At 48.7% G+C, this 24,557-nt stretch overlaps 1 protein-coding gene across 3 annotated transcripts in view; it reads left to right on the forward strand.

Moving 5' to 3' along the window:
* TNPO3 (transportin 3) overlaps nt 1-24,557 on the forward strand; it is a 1,288,661-nt gene that overhangs the window by 772,649 nt on the left and 491,455 nt on the right. For all 3 annotated transcript variants that reach the window (XM_078677788.1, XM_078677785.1, XM_078677786.1), the window contains exon 13: nt 14,676-14,767. In XM_078677788.1, coding sequence (XP_078533914.1) covers nt 14,676-14,767 — 92 coding nt within the window. The remainder of the gene's footprint in view (nt 1-14,675; nt 14,768-24,557) is intronic.

Genomic DNA, 24,557 nt, shown 5'->3' on the forward strand with positions numbered 1-24,557 from the left:
GAACCTTTGGTGTATTCGGCGTGTACTAGGAGTTTATACCCCCAACTGGTAAGGGCCTTGGATTTTTGGCCAACAAGATGAGTTTCTTGCAGCAAGACCACATCAGGTGAATACCGGTTTAGGTACTGTTGCACTATCCCTCGTTTAATCTCATCACCAACACCATTGACATTCCAGGTCATTATAGAAAGGGTTAGATCTCTCGCCCCACCCATATCCATGTTTCACACCAATTCCCAACACTCGTAACATTGCATATTGAGAAAAAACTTGAATCTGCCCGGCCAACCTCCGCCGTCGATTATTAAGTACGACTCTTGTACTCTTTTGAATTGCAGTATCACAGTGCTTACCAATAAAACATTCAACAAAGAAACACCCCAAAAGTCCAGGCTTCCCGGTCCCCTCCCTTCCCCTTGCCACCGGGTCCATAAAATGATGCAACTTCAGACACCCCCAAACCCCGATCCCTCAACAACCGCCCCGCTGCCCGTGGATTTAAAACTACCCACTCCCGAACATGGCAGAGTGCCTCTCTTCCCCCCCAGAAATGCTAGTAACGCATGGGGTGATCAACTCCCATCCCCCGCCTGCACACATCACAATTAACTTGTATTTTAGCCATCCACTATTCACATTGCCATGTCCCATTCAAATCACATCATTTACACCCGTCTGTTTGAAACCCTGCACCAAGTCCACTTTGCTTAGGCCTCAATCCTGATGGGCAAATCACCCCCTCACCCAAAACCTCCTTTACTTGTGCTGTCACTTAGTCCACGGCTCTAAGTCGATATGATCAAGGGTCCTCATTCCAGTTCCTCCAACAGACTATCTTCCTCCGCCGGACCTTCCTGTGCGACTTCTGGATGGACGCCCCTTCGCTGGCTAGTCCGTTCAGATCGATCTATTCTTTGACTCCCAACTTCGTTCCAACCTTCCATCCAGTCCCAGACTGCCTCTGGTGAGTCCGAGAACCAATATTTCCCATTCGACTCGACCATCAGCCTTGCAGGAAAGAGCATTGCATACTTCACCTCTCGCACACGCAGTTCTCTTTTCACTGCCCGACAGCTGTATCGCTGGGGTTGGACCTTGGCCGTGAAGTCAGGGAAGAAAGCCACCTCGTAGTTATCTATTTTCAGCAGGGGCTGGACCTCGCCGTCTGCAGTAGAATGTCCCTTTCACGATAGTTAAACAACCGAGTAGTAATGGGTCTCGGTGGTGCTCCCGGTCTTGGTCTACCTCCGGGTACCCTGTGGGCTCTTTCAATGGAGAAGTAGCTGGACAGAGTCTTGGGCTGTAGGTGCTACGTAATAAGGTAGTCGACATATAAGTCTGCTGCCGGCCCTTCCGTTCTTTCCGAAACCCCTATAATGCGGATGTTGTTACGGCGGGCCCGGCCTTCATAGTCATCGAGCTGTTGCGCCATCCTCTCCTGCTTCTTCTGCATTTCAAGCATCTGCGTCTGATTTTCTGATATGTCTGTCTGTAGGGCGTTAGTGAATATCTTAAGCTCCTTGACTTTCTCATCCATTTTTCGGAAGTCCGCCCTGATTAAGGAGACCTCCACCGTGACCGAGTCCACTGAAGCACACACTCCATTTTTAGCCACCTACATCGTGCAAGGTTGGTTCTGGCCCTTGCTTAGAAGCCACCACCCCTCCATCCTTATCCGACAGCGGCGAGTCACCTTTGTCCCCCACTTTGGACCACGCAAATTTGGCCAGCTGCTTCTGGGCGTTTGCCCTAGGTCCTTTCCCTCCTGTCGCCATGGCACCATGTTAGCAGATATCCGACTAGGCAAAAGCACGGGGCAACCTCTGAGAATCAGCCGCAGATTGTCGGTTAAAGTGAGTACGTTTGTGGGTATAGCCTCCGGAGTTGCTGTCTAGGCACCTCTACCCCCAAGTCTTGAATGTATAGGTTGAGCTTCTGGACGGTGTGGTCCTACCGTCAGTATGATAAGAATGTCTTCACCGGCTTTATTTAGAGATCTACTCCGTTCACTGCGTGGGGCACTCCGTTGCAATATCACCTGCAGGACTGAAGCTTTCAACACCTCCTGCTGGCTATGCAGTCCGAGTTTAGACCACCAATGGGCTCCAGCCTCGGCTCCCAGAGCAGCAACCTGACTTCAAGCAGTTCGGGGGATTCCAGTAGTTCTCACGCCTCACTTCAGATACGGAGACAAGGATTATCAGTTGTAGGGCTTCCCCAGGAGGCAGCAGTACTACTACGTCAACGCAGGCTAATTGGAGGGAGTGATCAGGGCCAGGCCCCCCCAGCCTCAGGTGCCCCTCAGTGCAGTTCTCCGCCACCAATGGACCAGGCATTCAGGACGGAAGTATGCTCCAGAGACATCCCTATGTAGAGCAGCGATGACCTCAGCCCGAGCCTCTGGACCAGAGGATTGGGCGCAGGTGTTTCCCCCTAAAGCTGCAGCTGGCCTATAGGGCCTTGTGCGCTGTAATCGGTGAAATGCCACTTACTTGGGGACCCCAGCCGGTATGGCACTATTAGAGCAGTCGTCTCTGGGCACCTCACTGGAGATAGCAGGACCAATCACTTCCCAATGCAGTGTCCTAGTTTTGGTGCCTGTGAGAGCCTCCTGTGTAGGCCAAAAGCCGGGGCCTCAATTTTCCCTGCTGTGCCCAGTCTAGCGCTTGATGGGCCTCAGCGCCCTTTCTCCGTAGTGAATCCCTCCACAGGCCTCTGAGCAGAACGCTGCTATTCGTGCCAGTCTACTCTCATTCCCAAAACCACAGGGCAGCAATTTCAAAGAGCGTCACTGCCATCTCCTTTTGAGCGCCTGCCCTTTTAACCGGCGATTACCTCCTTCCCGGCAGGTCCTCACTGTACCCCTCTCAGCTTTCACAAGTGTAATCACCCCTCTGGCTGATTCCAGGCCCCATGCTCCGCCACTCCGTGCTTGGAAGCGTTTTTGGAGGCTTAGTGCGTTTGCTGTTCCTCATTATCAGGATATTGATTTTATTACCTTCGCAATGGATGTTCTCTCACATGACCAAATGTGAATGACACTGCCACATGTGCTGCCATGTCGTGAGAAAATGATAGTCTTTTGTGTTGCTCTTGCTTCAGGAACTAAATGATAACTGTTTGTCATTTGGCCTGTCTGGCTACATTGCGTGCAGCCCATATTCCGCTGTCAACTGTGCACTTAGTGTGCCCTGGATACATGAAAAGGAATTGTAAGAACGTGGCTCTGTGTTCGAGGCATGTGGGCTGCTAAATTCATATCTTAGCATTAGATCGCCGCCTAGTGTTGGGTCCGGATGATCGCACATTGTTGTCCTGGAAGAGTCTTCGAAGTATCCTGAGATAGGTGGCTCCTCCCCTGGACTACAGTGCGCATGGGCATCGGCTCCATCCCCAGATTGTTTTTTTCCGCCATTGGGTTCGGATGTGGTCTCGACGTCTTTCTGTCGAAACCGAGAAAAACTAACTTTTAGCGGCCAAAAGGCCTCGCTTTTTTTTTTGCGTCGGTATTGTCTGCGCACGGTCTCGAGTCTTCCGTCTCTTGGAGCCGGAATAAGCGGAGTTTTCTTTCGCTCTTCGGACTTTGAGGACTTCTCATCGCGACACGACTGCAAAACTTTTCTGAACATGGAGCGGAGCCCGTTTAAGTACTGCCCGCTCTGTGGGTCCAAGTACCCACACATCGATCTACACCCCGTCTGTAACAAATGCCTTTCGCCTGACCACGACGACGGCAAGTGCAAAGCCTGTGCACAGTTCCGGTCTAAGAAGACTCTCAAGCTTCGGCGCGCGGTGCGCATGGAAGCTAGACAAGCGGCCCCGGATCCGGAAAACATCTTCGGCGACCAAGATGAAGAGGACCAGGGTCAACATCTTCAAATCTCCCCACCCGAGACGGAGGTCGAGGCGGATCCGGTAGACGACGACGGAGTCGTGGGTCAAGGCCTTGAATACGTCGACGAGGTAGGAGACGACGAAGAGATTTATGGGGCCGCGGCGGATAGCTCAGGGGACGAGCTCTGCCCCGAAGGTTTCGAGGATACCGACCGGGTCACGGGATCGCCTGTAGGCCTTACCCAAGACCCAATGCCGCAAGCCACAGCCCCGCCTTCTGGCCCGGCCACGGACTTACTTGCTGAGCAGACTGTATCGAAACCGAAACCGAAAGCATCGGGATCGACTACATCTAAGATGGCCGACCCGAAAACGAAACCGAAACTTAAGGACTCGAGTGTCCCTAAGATGGCTGCCGTGCCGGCGAAAACGACTGTACCCGCTACTCCATCGACTCCGTCGACCTCCGGTCCGCAGAAGTCGAAGAAGTCCGTCGATTCCACTGCTGCACAATCAAAATCGACGCCAGAGGAGGGGTCCTCTAAGAAAGATGGTCGGCACGGGTCAACAGCGGCGCCGCCGTCCAAGCACGCCAAAGCCGGCTCCACGGAGGCTACGCAGGCGCACGGATCGAAGACTGGCACGTCTGCGCACCGGTCCCAGGACTCGGGGTCGGTGACAGCGGGATCCGCGTCGAAAGCGCACAAGGCCCACAAAGACGTCGGATCCGAGGGAAAGGTCAAAACATCCTCGTCGGCGCCAAAACCCACTGGGAGTGAGACGTCCCTCATCGCCGAATCACTACAGAGAATCAGGGAGAAGGCCTCTGCTCCGTCGGCTCCGATATCATCGCCGCAGGCGCAAAAGGACAATCCAGCAAAGCCTTCTGGCAAACTTCTCTTTATTTTGCCGCCAAAGGAGGCGCCGAAAGCCTTTTCCACAAAATCGGCACCGAAGAAGACGGTTTCTTCAACGGCTGGCCCACTTCCACGTCGGGTACTCGAATCAGAGGATGATTCAGAGCATTTCATCGACGCTGACACAGGCAAATTGACCCTCTATAAGAGAAAAATCACTTCAGAGTCAGTGGACTCATATGTCATCCCACTGAAAAAGAAAAGGGTGCCCCTTGACGCTTCAGGCCTCATGGAACCAATCCAGCCTCCTCCGAGACGGAGCCCTACTCCCTCACCAGAACACTCTGCGGGTGAGGGGTATGATGAGGACGAGCAATACAATTTCCCTATCAATGAACCAGATGCACAACCGGATTCATATGATGACACTGGTGACCAGGGCACCCAAAGTGTGGGGCAGGACCCGCAGCTTTTTAATGCACGTGCATCCCCAACTGAGGATTCAGCAGGTTTTCATGCGCTAATTGAGAGGGCAGCAGCCAATCATGATGTGGACATGCATGCTGACCCGATAGAGGAAGACTTCCTTTTCGACACATTTTCAGTCTCTGAAAGGACAGTAAAGACGCTGCCTATGCTTAAAGGAGTCCTCAAGCATGCTGGGGATATATTTAAGGAGCCTACCAGAGCACGAGTGGTCAATCCACGCATTGAAAAGAAGTACAGACCTGCACCTGCAGACCCCGCATACATTCGGGGACAGTTGCCACTGGACTCTCTTGTGGTCGCCAATGCCAGGAAACGTGCCAACTCCCAGACGACGGGTGAAGCTCCTCCCCCGGATAAGGAGTCCAAAGTGCTAGAGGCAGGGGGCAAAAGAGTAGCTGCACAGGCCGCAAACTTTTGGCGCATTGCCAATACACAAGCACTCTTAGCACGTTACGATAGGGCGCATTACGACACCCTAGAACAGGTTATACAACACCTGCCTCCAAAGTTCCAAGAAGGCACCAAACTGCTTATTGAGGAAGGGAAGCTGATCTCAAACGCAGCCATCAAGTGTGCACTTGACGCCGCAGACACAGCTGCTAGAGCTATCAACACTAGCGTTATGCTGAGACGACAGGCGTGGCTCCGCATCTCGGGGTTTAAACCAGATATTCAGACAACCATTCTTAATCAGCCAGTCAATCCTGATAGTCTGTTTGGTCCAGATGTTGACACCACCCTAGAAAAAATAAAAAAAGACACAGAAACTGCTAAGTCCATGGGGGCCCTACAGTCACAACAGTTTCGTGGCAGCAATTTTCGTCGCTCAGGTGTACGTGGAGTCACCAGAGGACAAATGGGTCAACAATCTCAGTTCTCAAGAGGTGGAGCACAATCCTCGTTCACAAAACAGAACAAGGGAGGTTACAGGAATACCAGCAACAGAGGTCGCGGCAGAGGAAACAACAACTCCCGCTCCTCTACCCCAAGCAAACAGTGACTCTCTGTCGCTGCCCCCCGACCACTTAACACCTGTCGGGGGGAGACTGCAGCAATTCCTGCCCGTCTGGAGAAACATCACCACAGACAGGTGGGTGCGACAACTAGTCCAGTATGGTTATTGCCTAGAGTTGAAATCCACTCCACCCAACATCCCGCCAAGGCAAAGGCCTATGTCCGCAGAGCACTTGCACTTATTGCAGCAGGAAGTAGTGGTGATGCTGCACAAAGGCGCAATCGAGCTCGTGCCGGTGGGAGAGGAAGGCACAGGGGTGTATTCCCTGTACTTCCTTATTCCAAAGAAGGACGGCTCTCTCAGACCCATTCTAGATCTACGTCCCCTCAACCTGTACATACTATCAGAACACTTCCATATGCTTACACTGCAACAAATTCTTCCCTTGTTAAACCAAGGGGACTTCTTAGCAACCTTAGATCTCAAGGATGCTTATTTCCACATTCCACTACACCCGTCCCACAGGAAATACCTCAGATTCACTATCCAAGGCAAGCATTATCAGTTCAAGGTCCTACCCTTCGGAGTGACCACAGCCCCAAGAGTGTTTACCAAGTGTCTGGCGACAGTAGCAGCGCACCTCAGGAGGCAGAACATTCATGTCTACCCCTACCTAGACGACTGGCTCGTTCAGGCCAAGTCGGAACAACAGTGCGCCGCGGACATGTCAACTACCATTCACCTCCTTCACGATCTGGGCTTCTCGTTGAACTACCCAAAGTCGCATCTTCAGCCGGCACATGTCCGGCAGTTTCTAGGTGCGACGATCAATACCCTGACGGCCATGGCTCAGCCAAACCAAGTCAGGATAGACAGCATGCAGTCTCTAATCCAAAGGTTCAGACCACAACACTCACTTCCAGCGAGAGTGTTCATGCAGTTGATTGGCATGATGGCCTCCTGCATCTTCATAGTCCCTCACGCACGGTTGCATATGCGTCCGCTCCAGGAATGCTTAGCAAATCAGTGGACACAGGCTCAGGGACAATTGACAGACCTAGTGTTGGTTACCAGTCGGGCATACGACTCTCTGCATTGGTGGACTCCACACAACCTTTGCAAGGGCCGACTGTTCCAGGAGCCAGTGCCACAAATTATCCTGACAACGGACGCATCTCTCCAGGGATGGGGAGCTCATCTGCTCACTTACACAGTGCAGGGACTATGGACGACGCAGCAACAGAAGATGCACATCAACTATCTGGAACTGATGGCAATCTTCATGGCGCTCAAGTCCTTCATTGTACATCTGTGCAACAAGGTAGTGTTAGTCCGGACGGACAACATGACCGCGATGTACTACATTCAAAAACAGGGGGGCACCCACTCGCCACAGCTCTCATCTGGCTCAGGGCATGTGGAAGTGGGCCATTCAGAGGAACATTTTCCTCATGGCGGAACACCTCCCAGGCAAGGACAATCAGATGGCGGATCTGCTCAGCAGATACAGCCATCAAATGCACGAGTGGGAGTTACACCCATCTGTACTCCACCCGTACTTCCAGCAGTGGGGTCATCCGGAGATAGACCTGTTTGCCACAAAAGAAAACGCAAAATGCCAACACTTTGCCGCCAGGTTCCCTCACCCACAGTCGCAGGGCAATGCGATATGGATGAACTGGTCAGGCAAATTTGCGTACGCTTTTCCACCAGCCCCCCTGATACCGCTGGTCGCGAGAAAGCTAAGGCAGCACGCGATGACTCTCATCCTAGTTGCTCCAACGTGGGCGCGCCAAGCATGGTACACCACGTTCCTCGAACTCTCAGTGGTGCCGCATCAAAGACTGCGCCTCACGCCCAGTCTTTTGACGCAGAACCATGGAGAAATTCAGCATCCAGATCCGCAACAGCTCAACCTGGCAATCTGGCTCCTGAAGTCCTAGAGTTTGGCTACCTTAACCTACCTCCGGAATGCATGGACATCATCAAGGAGGCTAGGAAGCCAACTACCAGAGCATGCTATGCTGCGAAATGGAAGCGTTTTGTCATTTACTGTACAGCCAATGACATCAACCCGCTAGATGCATCTATCCCTAACATCATTTGCTATCTGTTGCATCTTTACAAGTGCAATCTAGCGTACACTTCCATTCGGATACATCTATCCGCCATAGCGGCTTATCTTCAGAACAGGCAGCATCTCTCTGTCTTCAGAGTGCCTGCCATTAAGGCTTTCCTTGAAGGTCTGAAGCGAGTCATTCCCCCAAGAACACCACCAGCTCCGGTGTGGAACCTCAATGTGGTCCTCACCAGACTAATGGGACCACCTTTTGAGCCACTGCACTCGTGTGAACTCCAGTTCCTAACGTGGAAAGTAGCTTTCCTAATCGCTATCACGTCGCTACGGCGTGTTAGTGAGCTGCAAGCGCTCACAATCCAAGAGCCATTCATTCAGATTCATCCAAATAGGGTAGTGCTACGTACTAACCCCAAATTCCTTCCGAAGGTGGTGTCACAGTTTCATCTCAACCAAACTATTGACTTACGGCATTCTTCCAAAACCCACAAACGGTGGCGGAAAGAATGCTCCATACGTTAGACGTACGGAGGGCGTTGATGTACTACATGGACAGGACACAACCCTTTAGAAAGACAAAACAACTTTTTGTTGCCTTCGCACCACAACACAAAGGCAACCCTATTTCCAAAGCAGGAATAGCCAGGTGGATTGTTAAGTGCATCCAAATATGTTATCAAAAGGCCAAGCGCACTTTAACGATACCCCCAAGGGCGCACTCCACACGCAAACTGGGGGCATCCATGGCTTTCCTGGGGAACATTCCTTTAGAGGATATTTGCAGAGCAGCCACGTGGGTTACACCACATACCTTTACAAAACACTACTGTGTTGACGTACATTCCAAGCAGCAAGCTGCTGTAGGACAGGCTGTTCTCAAGACACTCTTTCAGGTTTCTGCAGCTGGCACGGGCAACCGCCGCTGATGGAGGGACTGCTATGTATTCTATGCTAAGATATGAATTTAGCAGCCCACATGCCTCGAACTGAATATGCTACTTACCAGTATGCATCTGTTTTTGGCATGTAGGGCTGCTAACATTCATATCGCCCACCCTCCTCCCCGGTGCCTGTCGCAGCTGCAGATATACTATTGTATTCACTTATTAGCATGGACATCCTTTACACTTTTCACTCCATCTTCTGCCACAATGGCGAAAAACAATCTGGGGATGGAGCCGATGCCCATGCGCACTGTAGTCCAGGGGAGGAGCCACCTATCTCAGGATACTTCGAAGACTCTTCCAGGACAACAATGTGCGATCATCCGGACCCAACACTAGGCGGCGATCTAATGCTAAGATATGAATGTTAGCAGCCCTACATGCCAAGAACAGATGCATACCGGTAAGTAGCATATTCAATATACTCCACAAAGTACGGTACAGTGTGCACGGAGTTCACAGTCCCCAGAGGTTTGGCAGAGGGTAAAGTTAGATATAACCTTACTCTCAAAAGTGGTAGCTTGGTCGAGCAGTAAGGCAGTATCAGAGGACAGTGTAGAGCATTTGTTGTACACACTCAGTCAGCAAATGGACTCGCACACTCAAGAACTGAACGCTAGGCCAATTGTTTTGTATATAAAAATATATTTTATTTTAGAACCACAAGTCGGTATAAAAATACTTTCTCAGAATGAGATGCTACTGTTGGATACTTTCAAATAGCAATAGACTTTTCAATGAAATAGATAGTTGTTGCAATATGCTACACAAGTTACACACTTAAAACATTGAGCTCAATGGGAGTTTTAAGTAAATGCAATTTTAATTACTTTGCGTAGGTTTTTCTTACTCAGGGCTGGATCCTGGATTCAGCCCTGGTGCATTTCCTGTAAACAGTTGAAAGAAATCGATTTTGTAAAACAGGCGATTTTTAAGGAATATTTGTATGTTTCAAAAATCAACACTTAGAATAATTTCTGTGAAAAACCAGCCAATGTTATCCTATGGAGGAAATCAGGTTATCAGAAAATCACAGTTGTAATTACTTTTTAGGGTCCGTGCTGGGCACAAAGATCTAGCACTGGGATATCTCCTGGTAACAAGGTGAGTAATTTCGTTTTCGTTGATCGGATGATTTTTAGTGAATATTTAAAAGTTTCAAAACTCGACAAAGAATTTCCAAGTGAAAGCCAGTCAATGTTACCCTATGGAGAAAATGTAGGTTATCGGTTTTCAGGTAAGTACTCGACTGGCAGAGTTAAGGTTCTGGGGATAGACTCAGGGGTCTCCCAGGTTCAGAAAGGTACAGTAGTTACACCCTCAGCCGCACATGGGCAGCCGGGTGCAGAGAGAGTAGGGCCAGTGTTAGCCTATGGCGGGTAGGGGGGTTTTGGTTGGTGGCTGCTAGCTGGCAGGCCACGTGGCGGTGGGAGCTGAGCTCCTGGTCACTTACACAGGGCAAGTGGAATAGAACAGATGCTGCACTTCCAATGGCACTCGGGCGGCTGGGTGCAGGGTGTTTTTGGACCTTTGGGCACCCAATGGATTTCAATGGGAAAGCTGCAAGACTAACAAAGGCTGTAAATCGGGAATGGAAATTCTTTAGATGCGACTACCACTTCAAGAGGTAAGTTGAGAAGCTGTAGGTTGGGTAGACACCCAGGAGTTGGGCATAGGGCGTCGTGGGGCACCGGGTGCAGGGGTGTCTTTTGGTGTTGGGAAATCTTACCCTCGGCTGGTCGCTGTTGGAGGGGTCCCTTGTTGTGAGGCTGCAGGCGTCGTCCGGAGCATCGAGGAGGGTCCTTGGGTCCTGGATTCTGGGGCACAGTCACCAGGGGGACGTCCTCGTGGTCTTTGTTCACTCAGGCACAGGCCGGGCTCAGCGGGTGCAGTGTGTGCTGGATTTGCGGTTCCTGGCTTGCACCAGGGGTTGTAGATCTTTGAGCAGAACCACTGCTCTTGGGAGTCCACGTCTTTGGATGAGCAAGGCAGTCAGGTCCTCCGGGGTTTTCGAGGTTGCTGACCACTGGAGACGCCTGGATTTAGCAGGAGCAGGTTCGAGGTTCGACAGGCCTGTAGGGCTGGGGAAAAGTCTGTTGGTGTCTTCCTCTTGGTCTTCTTTCTTCTTTGAAGTTTCAGAATCTGTATCTGAGGAAGGAAGGTTCAGGGTGCCCTTACATACTAAATTTAGGGGTGTTACAGGTAGGGGATGGTCAGGGACCACTGGGTCCCTTCCCTGGGGTGAATACACCCCCTATCCTGCCACTCTCCAGTGGGAGGGGGGCAGGAGCCTGTCTGATTGGGTAGGGCCCCCCCATCCTCAAGATGGCGAGAGCTCGGAATTGTGCTTCACCTCGCCTCCCCCACCTGAGGGGTGGGGTTTGGCAGAGGCTGGCACACCCCCTTTCCTCACTTACGTTTTCCCGCCAGAGTGGGGTTCAGAACCGGTGGTGGCCAGTTGCTGAGTACAGTAAGTGGCCTGGAGAAGCTCACAAAGGCGGCATGCCTTTGAAGCTTCCCCTGCCCATCCTGGGGGCAGAGGCCTAGCACCTCGCCCAGGATGTGCATTGTTGCAGGCCCACGAGAGCGGATGGCTCTCTACCCAGGGGTCCAGCAACATGTCTGCTGAGTGACAGCGTAAGCTGCCTCTCAGTCAGTAAACAGGTTGTGCACCGGGCAACTCTAAGTTGCCCTCTGTCGTGCATTTTACATTAAATCTCACACTGGCATCAGTGTGGATTTAATGTGTTGAGAAGTTTGATACCAAATTTCTCAGTCTTCAGTGTAGCCATCATGGTGCTGTGGAGTTCGTGTTGACCTCCCAGCGCCATATACTCTTAATGGCAGCACTGCACTTACAGTGCCCAGGAATGGCCCTGGGTACTGTAGGGGCACAGGACTCATGCACCATTGCCCACACCACTGGCATAGGGCACCCAGCTAGAGGGGTGACGGAGGTATGCCAGGGCAGTGTGTTGTGGGCATGGCACACAAGGATGTGGGCCATGTAGACTCTTTGGTTTGTTCTGCACCAAGATACTCAGCCTGCATAGGCAGTGTGTCTGTGTCAGGGTACAGGGCCTCTAAGGGTGGCACAATAAGTGCTGCAGCCCTTAGGGGCCTTCTCTGGTTACAGTGCCCTGGGTGCCTAGGGTACCATTTACCAGGGGCTGACATATGGCCAGAGATGAAGATTGGGTTTATGTGTCAATACAGTTTTTGGGAAGGAACACAGGCCCTGGGCACCTGATTGGCAGGAACCCAGGGCACACTCAGTCAAAGTACATCAGCAATTCAGCAAAAAGTGGGGGCATACCATGCAAGAAAGATGGCACTTTCTCACAGGAATGCAACCAGTCCAGTCTGTGGACATAGAACTGCTGGTGGGTCCCTTAAATACTCAGTTGCACAGATTTCCCCATGCGATTGCAGTTGCTCCGAAATGCATATTATGAGCTTTCCTGGGATGCTTCCACTCCAGGAGTACATAATCATGCCTCGTCCTCTGCGGGTACTCTACTGGCCATCACACCGTCTGCTGAGTGGAGATGTTTGTTCATTGGAACTGTTGAAAGGGGTGCCAACGGAAACATTGTCTGCGGTAACTGGAAATAGCAATCTGGCAGTTTCGAGCAGTAAAGCTTAGTTTTATTTTGCCATGATTTTACTTTATAAATTGCTTTTAAATGCAGTCCCTTTTTTATTTGCTTTTTATATTGACTATTAAATACAATTTCTTTATCTATGCTTTTATTATGAAAGAGCACATTGCTTTTACGATTTTAGGCTTAACTACATGTTTAAAGCTATATTTTTAGCGTAGTTTTGAGGAAGCTTTAGCTGCCTTATTTGTTTATTTTTTTTTTTTTTTTTTTTTTTTTTTATAGTGCGCGAACCAGACCCAAGCTAGGGTATCAGAGCGCTTTACATAGGGCGTAATGGGAAACATTGCATATAAGTAACAAGGAGTAACAGCATTGAGAAAACGTATTCTGAAAAACAGTAAAAAGACCAATCAAGTTTGTGTGGGTCATCAGTTCTCGTGGCAGCAATGATAAGAGTGTTCAGAACCCCAAAATGCACCAATTAAGTTCAAGAAGGTCTTAATTAAGCAGACTAGAGCATAGAGGTAGATTGGGGATTGCCGATCTTGTGACTAGTTATATTGATTTAGGGTAGGAATTTGCTCATCAGGAATGATTTTGTTTCCTTTTTGAAGAGAGGGATAGAAGAGATTTTTCTGATGTGTGGTGGAAGGGAGTTCCAAATTCTTGGGCTGCCCCCGAGAATGCTCTGTTGAAGGTTTTAGACTTTTTGAAACGTGAGGGTTTCAGAAGTAGATTATTACCACTCCTAGAATGTCGGTTTTCTCCAGATAGGCTGCGTACTGAGGGGGTCTTGTGGTGCAGCACCTTGTGTGTGATGCAAGCCATTTTTAGGTGGATTCGAGCTTCTTACGGTAGCCAGTTGAGTGCTTTCAGGTTTGGCGATATGTGGTCAAATTTCCTGGACCCTGTTATGATTCTTGCTGCAGCTTTTAGAGGGGCAGTTGAGAGTTTGAGAAGCCCCGCGAGGGTGGTACATCCGTACTCAAGTCTAAAAATAACTAAGGACTGGACTGCAGCTTCGAGGTCCGCGTTCTCGAGAAATGGTTTCATTTTTCTGAGATGCCTGAGATGGAAGCGGGCATTTTAGCCAATAAGTTGACATGGTTTTGCATGTTCAGGTTCTTGTCTAGAGTGACTCCTAGTGATATGGTGGAGTCCACTACTGTTGGCGTGCAGTTCAATGCCGTGATAGTTTTGATCCATTCCTTTGTCTCAGTGGCGTTCTTAGGGGGGAGATTAGGAGAAACTGTTTTTGCGAGTTTAGCTTGAGGAAGTTGGTCGATAGCCATTGGACTGCCTTTTCAAGGGCTGTATTCATTGACCTTATATCTTCGATGGGAGATCTGGATATACAGTTGGGTGTCATCCGCGTACATGTGGAAGGATATGTTTTCCAGCTGTAGTAGCTCGGTGAGTGGTTCGACGTATAGGTTGAATAGCATGGGAGATAATGTGGAGCCTTGAGGAACTCCCAGTAGGTTAGGGAAGGAAGCTGAGAGATTGTTGTTGATCAAGTTGGATTGAGTTCTGTTTTCCAGGAAGGATTTGAACCACTGCAGGACTTTACCAGAGAAACCCATCCTGTATTCTAGTCTTCTTAGTAGTTTGTCGTGGTTGACCGCATCGAAGGCTGAGGAGAGGTCGAGTAAAACTAGCAGGCAGGTTTTGTTGCGGTCAAGGGCTTACAGGGCGTCATCCAATATATGTAGAATGGCTGTTTCTGTGCTATGCCTGGGTTTGAAACCCGATTGGTGAGTGTTCAGTAGATTGAAGTTCGAAATGTGTTGGTTTAATTGCTGCTGAACACATTTTTCCAAGACCTTGGCCTAGTTCCGTACCCACACACATGCCTCAGTAAACATTGATCCCACCTTGTTTCTCATTCCTGATGGGTTCCATTTTCCCTTGCAGGAACAGCTTTGGTTCTTGGCAGATTGCCTTTGGAGAAGATATCAGAATGCCTTGGTGAGCTGTGTGCCGTCCAGGTAGCAGCCCTGAAAAAGGTAAGATTTTTCACAGAAAAGCATTTTGATGCCTTTATGGTATCCTGTAAAATCCGAAATAAAATGGTATGAAAACGTCCGAAAATAGAAGAACTTGGACAATCCTTTAAACCTAGGATGTGTGCAGGATTCTCACACAAGTCATAGGGCACATAAGAAAACATACAGATCAGACCACAACGAATAGGACCAGATTTAGTCACCACAAGAGAGGAATACCAAACTAGAACCACCTCTCACTGTTCTACAGTATTCAAGTTCAAATTCTTTATTCATGTGTATGAAGCTGGCTCTGTATATATTCTACCAAAGTAAGGTAAACTATGAACAGAGTCCAGTGGATCCCCAAAGGCTTACAGTGGTAAAAGTAGATAATGCCTTAATCTCCATTTGTGGTAGTGTGCGTGAGCAGTAAGGCTTTATTAGAGGGTAGTGTTAATCATTTATTGTACACACTCAGGCAAGAAATGAAAAATCACTCTCGAAGACTGAACTCAGACCAATTGTATGTAAAAAAAAAAAATCTTTTGTTGTACTTTGTTTTTTAACCAAGCAGGACTTGGTACATGTAAGTAAAGTTGTACTTTTACAGACCGATTGATAAGTATATGCAAGCTGAATGACATTGACTTTGTTGCAGGTTGGTCCAATGTTTAAAAACAGTTGTAATTACTTTTGGGTTACTTTGGATTACTTTGTGATTACTTTTTAGATTACTTTTTCTACTCAGTGTGATAAGCCTAGATATTACATTGGGACATTTTCTAGACAAAGGTAGGTAAAACGCTTGTGTATTAAGAGACAGTTACTTAGGTTTCCTTACAAACACAACTCAACACTTGAAAGTTTTTCAGAGGAAAACAGTCAATGCAATCCTATAAGGGAAAATGTGGTTATTGGTTTGCAGGTAAGTAAACGGTCTCGAGGGTTGATTTTATGGGTTTAGAAGAAAGGTTCCCCCAGGGTCAAGGAAGCACTCAAAGAGCACCAGAGCGGCCGGTGAAGAGTTCTGAAACCAATGTTAGCCTATGGGGCTAAGTGGCCTTCGGTTGGTGACTGTTCTCGAGCCAGCCACAGGATTGAGGGAGCAATGCTCCTAAGGTTAATCTCCAGGCACAGGGGGATCCAAGTTAGCACACAAGGTGCACCCACAGCGGCACAGGGTTGGCTGAGTGCAGGATGCTGGATTGGCATTGGGTACCCTGTTATCAATGGAAGATCTCCGGTCGGAACAAAGACTGCAGGTTCGGGCAATGAGGCTTCTTGGAGGCGACTACCAACTGGAGAGGTAAGTTGGGATGCAGGGGGATGCCTGGTCACAGTTGGTTGGGCTACCCAAGGCCATGGGGCATAGGGTGCAGAGGTGTCTTTAGGAGTCAGATTTCCTTACCAGTTCCGGTGGCGGTCGGGGCTCTAGATAGAGGCTGCAGATGTCATCTTGAGACGTGAGGTAGGTCATGGTTCACCAGATACTTGGTCAGGATTGCAAGGGAGACCGCCTCGTGGTGTTGGGCCACTCCAACTCTGGCCTGAGTGGTGTTTGCAGAGTAGTGCAGACTCGTGGATTCTTCTGGAGCCTAGAGTCTGGTTCTTGAGCAAGTCTGGTGCTCACAGGAGACAGTCTTTGTAGGGAAGGCAGTGCAGAGTCTGTTGGACTTTTAGCTGCAGGACATGCCGTGATTCTGCTGGACCAAGTTGAGGTCTGGACAAGCTGGTAGGGCTGGGGTCAAGGCAGTTGGTGTCTTCCTCTTCTTCCTTCAGCACAGCTCTTCAGTCCTCCTTCTTTGTTGTCTGATGAGGCAAGTTTCGGGGTCCAGTAATGTCCAGTATTTGTAAAGCGCGAACAATTACCCGAAGGTGTCAAGGAGCTGGGGGCCGTCGGGAAGATCAAGCGAGCTATTGCCCTGAGTCACATGGTGCTGGGCAGACCCCTGCCGCCAGAGCCGGGGATCGGACCGTGATCCCCAGCGTCGAGCGTCAGTCGCCCTGGCCGCTGCGCCACACCTCTTCTAAAATTAAGGGTGTTTCAGGTAGGTACAGGTTGGGACCAATGGTTCCCTTTGTTGGGGTGGGTACACACCTTATTATGCCACGCTCCAGTGGGAGTGGCATAAGCCTCATTCTTGTTGACTAGGTATCCCCATCTTCAAGATGGCAGGGACTGAGAGTTGTACTTCGCCTCTCCTCCCCCACCTGAGGGTTAGGGTTGTCCAGGGTGGGCGTAACTCATCTCCTATCTTGGATTCCCTGCTGATTTTCCATCCCAAAGTGGGGGTTAGAACCGGTGGGGGCCAGATGCTGGAAGCAGCACATGGCTGGGTAAACTTGCAAAGGTGGCCAGCCTTTGAAGCTTTCCCTTCGTGGTCCCTGTCCATCCTGGGGGAGGAGCCCTGGCACCTCGTCCCAGGATGTGCATTGTTTCAGGCCCCAGAGAGCAGCAGGCTCTCGACACAGGGGTCCAGAAACATGTCTGCGGGTAGCAGCTGGCAAGCAACTACTCACCCCAGACACTAGAGTTAGGTCCTTTTTCAGGTGGCATCTCTAAGATGCCTTCTGAGAGCATTTGGCATTAAATGCAACACTGCCATCACTGTGAGTTTAATGAGTTGAGAAGTTTGCTACGAACTTCCCAGGATTCAGTTTAGCCTAAATGGTGCTGTGGGGTTCGTAATGACACTCCCAGATCATATACTCTCTATGGCTTTACTGCACTTAATATGTCGAAGAATAAACTTATTAAAAAAAAATGATGGCCAGAAAAATGTAATACATTCACCCCAGTACAAAGATCTGGGCCCAAATCCACAATTTGTTTCTCCCCATGCCATTCCAGTTTAGACCCACCCATATGCAAATCAGTCTTGACCCTGTTCCCCATGCTGCATTGCTGATGTACTTTGACTGAGTGTGCCCTGGGCTTCTGCTAATTAGGTACCCAGGGCCTAGGTTCTTTCCCTAAAACTGTATTGAAGCCTAAACCCAATTGGCATCTCTGGCAACAGGTCAGCCCCTGGTAAATGGCACCACAGGTACCCAGGGCACTGTGACCAGAGAAGGCCCCTAAGGGCTGCAACACTTATTGTGCCACCCTTAAAGGTCTTGTACCCTGACACTCAAACACTGCCTTTGCACGCTGCGTGCCTTGGTGCAGAACAAAGTGAAGAGACAACATGGCACACGTCCCTGTGTGCCATGCTTACAACTCATTGCCCTGGCAACGACCAGTCACCCCTCTAGCTGGGTGCACTATGCCAGTGGAGAGGGTGCAGGTGCATGAGCCCTGTACCCCTACAGGCACCAAGTCCATTCTTAGACATTGTAAGTGCAGTGCTGCCATTAAGAGTGTATGGTGCCAGGAGTTTGTCATTACGAACTCCACAGCACCATATTGGCTTCACTGAAAACTGAGAAGTTTGGTATCAAACATCTCAGCACATTAAAACCACACTGATGCCAGTGTGGGATTTAATGATAAATGCACACAGAAGGCAACTTAGAGATGCACCTGAAAACAAATGTACCACTAGTGTCCAGGCTGAGTGACTGCTTTCAGCTGCCATCACCAGACCTGTTTCTGAACCCCTGGGTAGAGAGCCTGCTTCTCTCTGGGACCTATAACAATACACATCCTGGGACAAGGTGCCAAGCCTCTTCTGTAAACTACAATAGAAACTTGAAGGTCTGGATTAAGCTGAGTAATCTAGGTCATCACTAAAAGTAACACACTGAAAGTGCAGTGCATCAACTACCACGTGATGGAGAGACACTTAAGGTACTGATATAAGTCCTATCAGCCCACCCATCTGGCGGAGCCTCATCATGTAGGACGTCTTGAGCTAGGTCTATGTCCCTGATGTATCGGCGTTGTGTCACTAGGCACAGTTCAGAGGATAGAAGTGTCCTCGCCACTAGCGGTGCTGATGAAATGCAGTGCAGTGAAAGAATGAAAAGTGAGTGGTATTTAAAATGACGGTCAAGGCAAATGAAAAAGTTTAATGATATTCACCTGGACGTCAGGTTAAAAAACAGTGTAGAAACAGTGTGAAATAATCACTGTAAACTTTGCTTGGTAATTAATGAGGCCAACATGTTTCTGCCGTTAGGTGGAGGTTCACCGGCATTCTTCAGGGCCAAGCTAACAAATATGCTACTGCAAAAATACACTATTGAAAGTGATGATACTAAACATAAAAAAATGAATCTGACAAATACTTCTCTGTAGAAAGTGGATATGGTCAAATGGACCATCCTACCGTATCCTCTTGATTGACGTTAATTTGGAGGATGATATTCCTGAAAAAAATCAAGAAAACACAATTCTTTTGCTATTTCAAAGTACAGTCATAAAAAGTTAAAGCCACTTAAATAAAAGCACAATGATATATGATTTGTGAACACTCTAGTGCACAATAAAGTGATAGTCAGGAGAACTCAGCTTGCCAGTCATACCTGTGACGGCCATAATATTCAATATGCACTCTAACAGTCGCAATCAGATAATCTGTGAATTCATAAAGAATAATTTTGAATAGGACTTACCCAGCTCTATGTGGGAAGATAGCCTCACCTCACCCGGCAACGGCTCGGATAATGAGGCCCCGCTCTAAACACATAAACAAGGACACTTTCAGGGGCATGATAAATGTCACAACCACAGTCTGTTGAAATATGTTCTTAAAAACTCGGTTTTAAAAAGTAGCCCAAAAAGCCTGCTGCGCAGAGAGGACCAAGTTGGTGGCCACATTCCATGATCAGTACTTGAAAAACGATCCTATTGCATGTCTAGAATAGGACAATCCCCCTATATAGCATGCTACATTAACCCTGTGATAGAAGTAGCAACCCTTCTAGATAGCCTTCGTGTAAATCTTACTAAGGGCTCTTCTAAATGATGGTAGTTACTTGGAATGGGTCTAAACATAAGCTCTAAATAACAACTAAAGCTGTGAGTAATCTCACGCCGTTACAGTGAAACCCAGCGCTACTGTTCACCGAGTAACAAAGATAGTAATCAGCAAGCCTGATAGTAGCTCTTACCTATCCGTCGGTACCTCTCGGCGTACTCCAAAGCCGAAGGGGAGGCCCCGACGGTAGGGAGAGGAAGCATATGTTCGAGGCATATGGGCTGCAGATGGTATATTTATGAATAGATCGCCATCTGGTGTTGGGCTCGGATGATTGCACTTGTTTTTCTTCTGGAGAAGTCTTTGTCGTCATCGATGACTCCTCCTCTCGGTGTTAGTGCGCATGGGCATCGGCTCCATCCTTAGATTGTTTTTTTCCGCCATCGGGTTCGGATGAGGATTGAAGCGCTCCGGATCGACTTTGATAAAGAAAGTTATATTCGGCGCGTAACCATTTCCAATTCGACTGTATTGGTTATCGAACGCGACTACACTTCCATCTCGACGCGTTTCGAAGAACGACGACTACTAGAAGACCAGCTCGACGTAGTCCAGCCCGGAGTCCATGGAAAGGACTCCATTCAAAAAATGTCCAGCGTGTGGTGCTAAGTTCCCACACAAGGACCTACACGAGGTGTGCAACCTCTGCTTGTCCCCTGAACACGAATCCAGGGACTGTGAGGCCTGTGCACCATTTTCCTCAAAATCGACGATTAGAAACCGTCGAGCCCGAAGACACGAGGTATCGAGAATGCAGTCACAAGCAATCCCGGAGCTGTTCGAGGACCAGCACCCAGAAGAGGAGGTAGAAGAGGCCGACGAGGCGGGGTCTGAAGCGGACGAGTCCGACGTCGAGGAAATCAACGTCCAACAAACCGTGAGTGACGACGTCCCTTTACCAAAGAACAGACCCCGCACTTTGTCGACCCCGCCCTCGAGCCCGGTCAGACAACCGAAAAAAGTTTCCGACGCCCCGCCTTCGGGCCCGGCAACGAAACCGAAACACTCGGCCTCCCATCAGGGGGGTTCCGATAAACGACACACCCCGACATCGACACCGAAGCTCCATATCAAGGAAAGCTCGAAGTCGAAACAGTCCATATCGACACAGAAACACGCTTCGACGTCGAAAACAACATCGACACCGAAGACAGCCTCGACACCGAAGACATCGGATCCGAATAAAATCTCGGTGCCGAAAATGCAAATGGACAGTCAAAAGAAAAAACACCTTTCGGACCCGAAAACTGCGGTACCGACACAGGAATATAAAACCGATCCTAAACAAAAGACTCTGTTTATTGATCCACAGACTGGCAAGGTAGTCACAGAACTACCTAAAAAGAGGAAAAATGAACAATCGGACGACAAAACTCCTCCGAAGAAGAGAACAATGGGGACAAATACAACTCCTCCCCCTTCTCCACATCCTAGAGACACACCCTCTTCTCCTATTCCTCACAATAGGCCAGCTATTCCTCCCACACGACCATCTACACCTACAACAGATGTAGAAAGTGACACAGGGGAGGGAGAACATCCTGGGGATGATGAAGACACAATCCCAGAGGACGCAGACCCATGGGAACAGTACAATGTAGGGTCAGAGAACGATAACAACCCTGAATTGTATCCGTCAAAACCTTCACCTCCTGATGATAATACTGGTTTTGCGCAACTCATTAATAGAGCAGCAAAATACCACAAGGTAGGAACTACATGCAGAACCTCAAATAGAGGATTTCCTATTAGAAACACTACCTGCTGCACAAAGAACATCAGGAACACTACCAATGCTTAAGGGCCTTCTCAATCACACATCAGAGATATTCAAAGACCCGGTGAGGGCTAGGGTACTGAACCCAAGAATTGATAAGAAATATAGGGCAGCTCCAAAAGACCCAATATTCATCAAGGGACAAATTCCTCTAGACTCACTAGTGGTCACAAACGCTCGTAAGAGAACAAACTCTTTATCTACAGGAGAAGCTCCACCTCCTGACAAAGAGTCTAAGCTAATAGATGCCTCTGGCAAAAGAGTTGCATCTCAAGCAGCAAACAGCTGGCGCATAGCTAATACACAGGCACTACTTGCAAGGTATGACAGAGCGCATTATGATGAATTAGAGAAACTCATCACACATCTCCCTAAAGAACATCAAAAGAGGGCAGATCAACTCATACAGGAAGGGAAGTTAATTACTAACACTTCAATCAAGTGCGCCCTAGACGCGGCAAACACTGCAGCAAGATCCATAAACACAAGCATCATGTTAAGGAGACATGCATGGCTCAGGGTTTCAGGGTTCAAACAAGAGGTGCAAACTTCATTACTGAACCAACCTTTTGATGAGAAAACACTTTTCGGCACAGGGACAGATGAGGCCTTAGAAAAGATGAAAAAGGATACGGAAACGGCTAAATCAATGGGAGCATTGCAACAGCCGACCCAAAGAGGTTCCTTTCGTAGGTCCACCTATAGAGGAAGATCCAAAAATACAGGTACAAGCCAGCAACAAACCTATTTTACACCGACATCACCCAGAGGTAATACTAGAGGTAGTTAGAGGTAACAGCAAGGGTAGAGGACGCGGAAACAACAACAACCGCAACTCTCCAACCCCAAAGCAGTGACTTCATACAGCTCCCCCCAGACCATATAACACCGGTCGGGGGACGCCTATCACAGTTCCTACCTGTCTGGGAAAACATCACATCAGACAGGTGGGTGAGACAAATTATCCAACATGGTTATTGCCTAGAACTCACATCTACCCCACCAAACATCCCCCCAAACAGCATCCAATGAAACAAGATCACTTAACACTGTTAAAACAAGAAGTACTATCTCTGCTACAAAAGCATGCAATAGAGAAGGTTCCAAAGCAACAACAAGGAACAGGAGTATACTCCCTATACTTCCTAATTCCCAAAAAGGATGGGTCTCTAAGACCAATACTAGACCTAAGACCTCTCAACGCATACATAAATTCGGAACATTTACACATGGTCACGCTCCAACAAGTACTTCCTTTACTGAAGAAAGGGGACTTTCTTTCTACACTGGATCTAAAAGACGCTTACTTTCATATCCCGATTCACAAAGCCCACAGGAAATATCTAAGGTTTGTGGTAGAAGGACAACATTATCAGTTCAAAGTCCTTCCGTTTGGTGTCACGACGGGGCCTAGGGTGTTCACAAAATGCTTAGCAGTGGTTGCAGCCCACCTAAGAAGACAACAAATACATGTCTTCCCATACTTGGACGACTGGCTAATAAAGGCCAAGTCACAAGAAGAATGTCTTCAGAACACACAGAGGACAATTCACATGCTGCACCAACTAGGGTTCACTGTGAACTACACAGTCACACCTGCAACCAAGCAAGGTTCAACAATATTTAGGGGCTACTATAGACACAGAAAAAGCCAAAGTATACCCCAATCCAGTCAGGATCCAGACAGTGCTTACAAACATTCAAAAATTTCAGCCACAACACTCATTAACAGCAAGAGTGTTCATGCAGCTATTAGGGATGATGTCATCCTGCATACTGCTAATACCATATGCCAAACTACAAATGCGTCCGCTACAAGAATGTTAAGCGACACAGTGGAATCAGGCTCAAGGACAGATTACAGATCTGGTGTTGGTAGACGACCGCACACACCGCTCTCTGAAGTGGTGGAACACAACAAACATTGCCAAGGGGCGGTCGTTCCTAGAACCAATTCCACAGGTGACAATAACAGCGGACGCATCGCTCACGGGATGGGGAGCGCATATGGAGAAATATACAGTACAAGGAAGATGGAGTGTGCAGGAAAGAAGGCTGCACATCAATCATCTAGAACTACTAGCAGTGTTTCTAGCATTGAAAGCCTTTCAAATGCATGTTACCAACAAAGCAGTCCTGATCAGAACAGACAACATGACAGCAATGTATTATATTCAAAAACAGGGGGGGACGCACTCTCTCCAACTATCCAGACTAGCGCAGGAAATTTGGAGATGGGCCATTCCTCAAAACATCTATCTGTTAGCAGAACACCTACCAGGGGTTCAAAACCAGATGGCAGACATCTTAAGCAGACAGTCGGAACAAATACACGAATGGGAACTGCACCAACAAATACTGCAACCATTCTTCCAAAGATGGGGACAACCAGAGATAGACCTCTTTGCCACTCATCAGAACGCAAAATGCCAAAGCTTCGCGTCCAGGTACCCACACCACCTGTCGCAGGGCAATGCGTTATGGATAAATTGGTCCAACAAATTTGCATACGCTTTTCCCCCTCTCCCACTAATCCCATTAGTGGTCAGAAAGCTGCAACAACACTCAATGACCATGATACTAGTAGCACCCACGTGGGCACGACAACAGTGGTTCACCACGCTCTTGCAACTCTCACAAGTGCCACACCAAAAGCTAAGAATTCTACCCATGCACCTCACACAGAACCATGGAGAAATAATGCATCCAGATCCCAAACAACTGAACCTAGCGATCTGGCTCCTGAAATCCTAGAATTTGGATACTTCGATCTACCCCCAAATTGTATGGAGATCATTAAGCAAGCGCGACGTCCCACCACCAGAGCATGCTACGCAGCTAAGTGGAAGAGGTTTGCTATATACTGTACAACTAACATTATCAACCCTCTGGTCTACGCCACATACCTTTACAAAGCACTACTGTGTTGATGTGCAGGCTACACAACAAGCCAGAGTGGGCCAAGCTGTATTAAAAACTCTATTTCAAACAGTTGCGACAGACACGGGTGACCACCGCTAGGGAGGTAACTGCTGTATAATCTATTCATAAATGTACCATCTGCAGCCCATATGCCTCGAACGGAATATGCTACTTACCAGTATGCATC

Source organism: Lissotriton helveticus, chromosome 1_1, assembly GCF_964261635.1.
Source record: "Lissotriton helveticus chromosome 1_1, aLisHel1.1, whole genome shotgun sequence".
In the NCBI taxonomy this organism is placed as follows: Eukaryota; Metazoa; Chordata; class Amphibia; order Caudata; family Salamandridae; genus Lissotriton; species Lissotriton helveticus.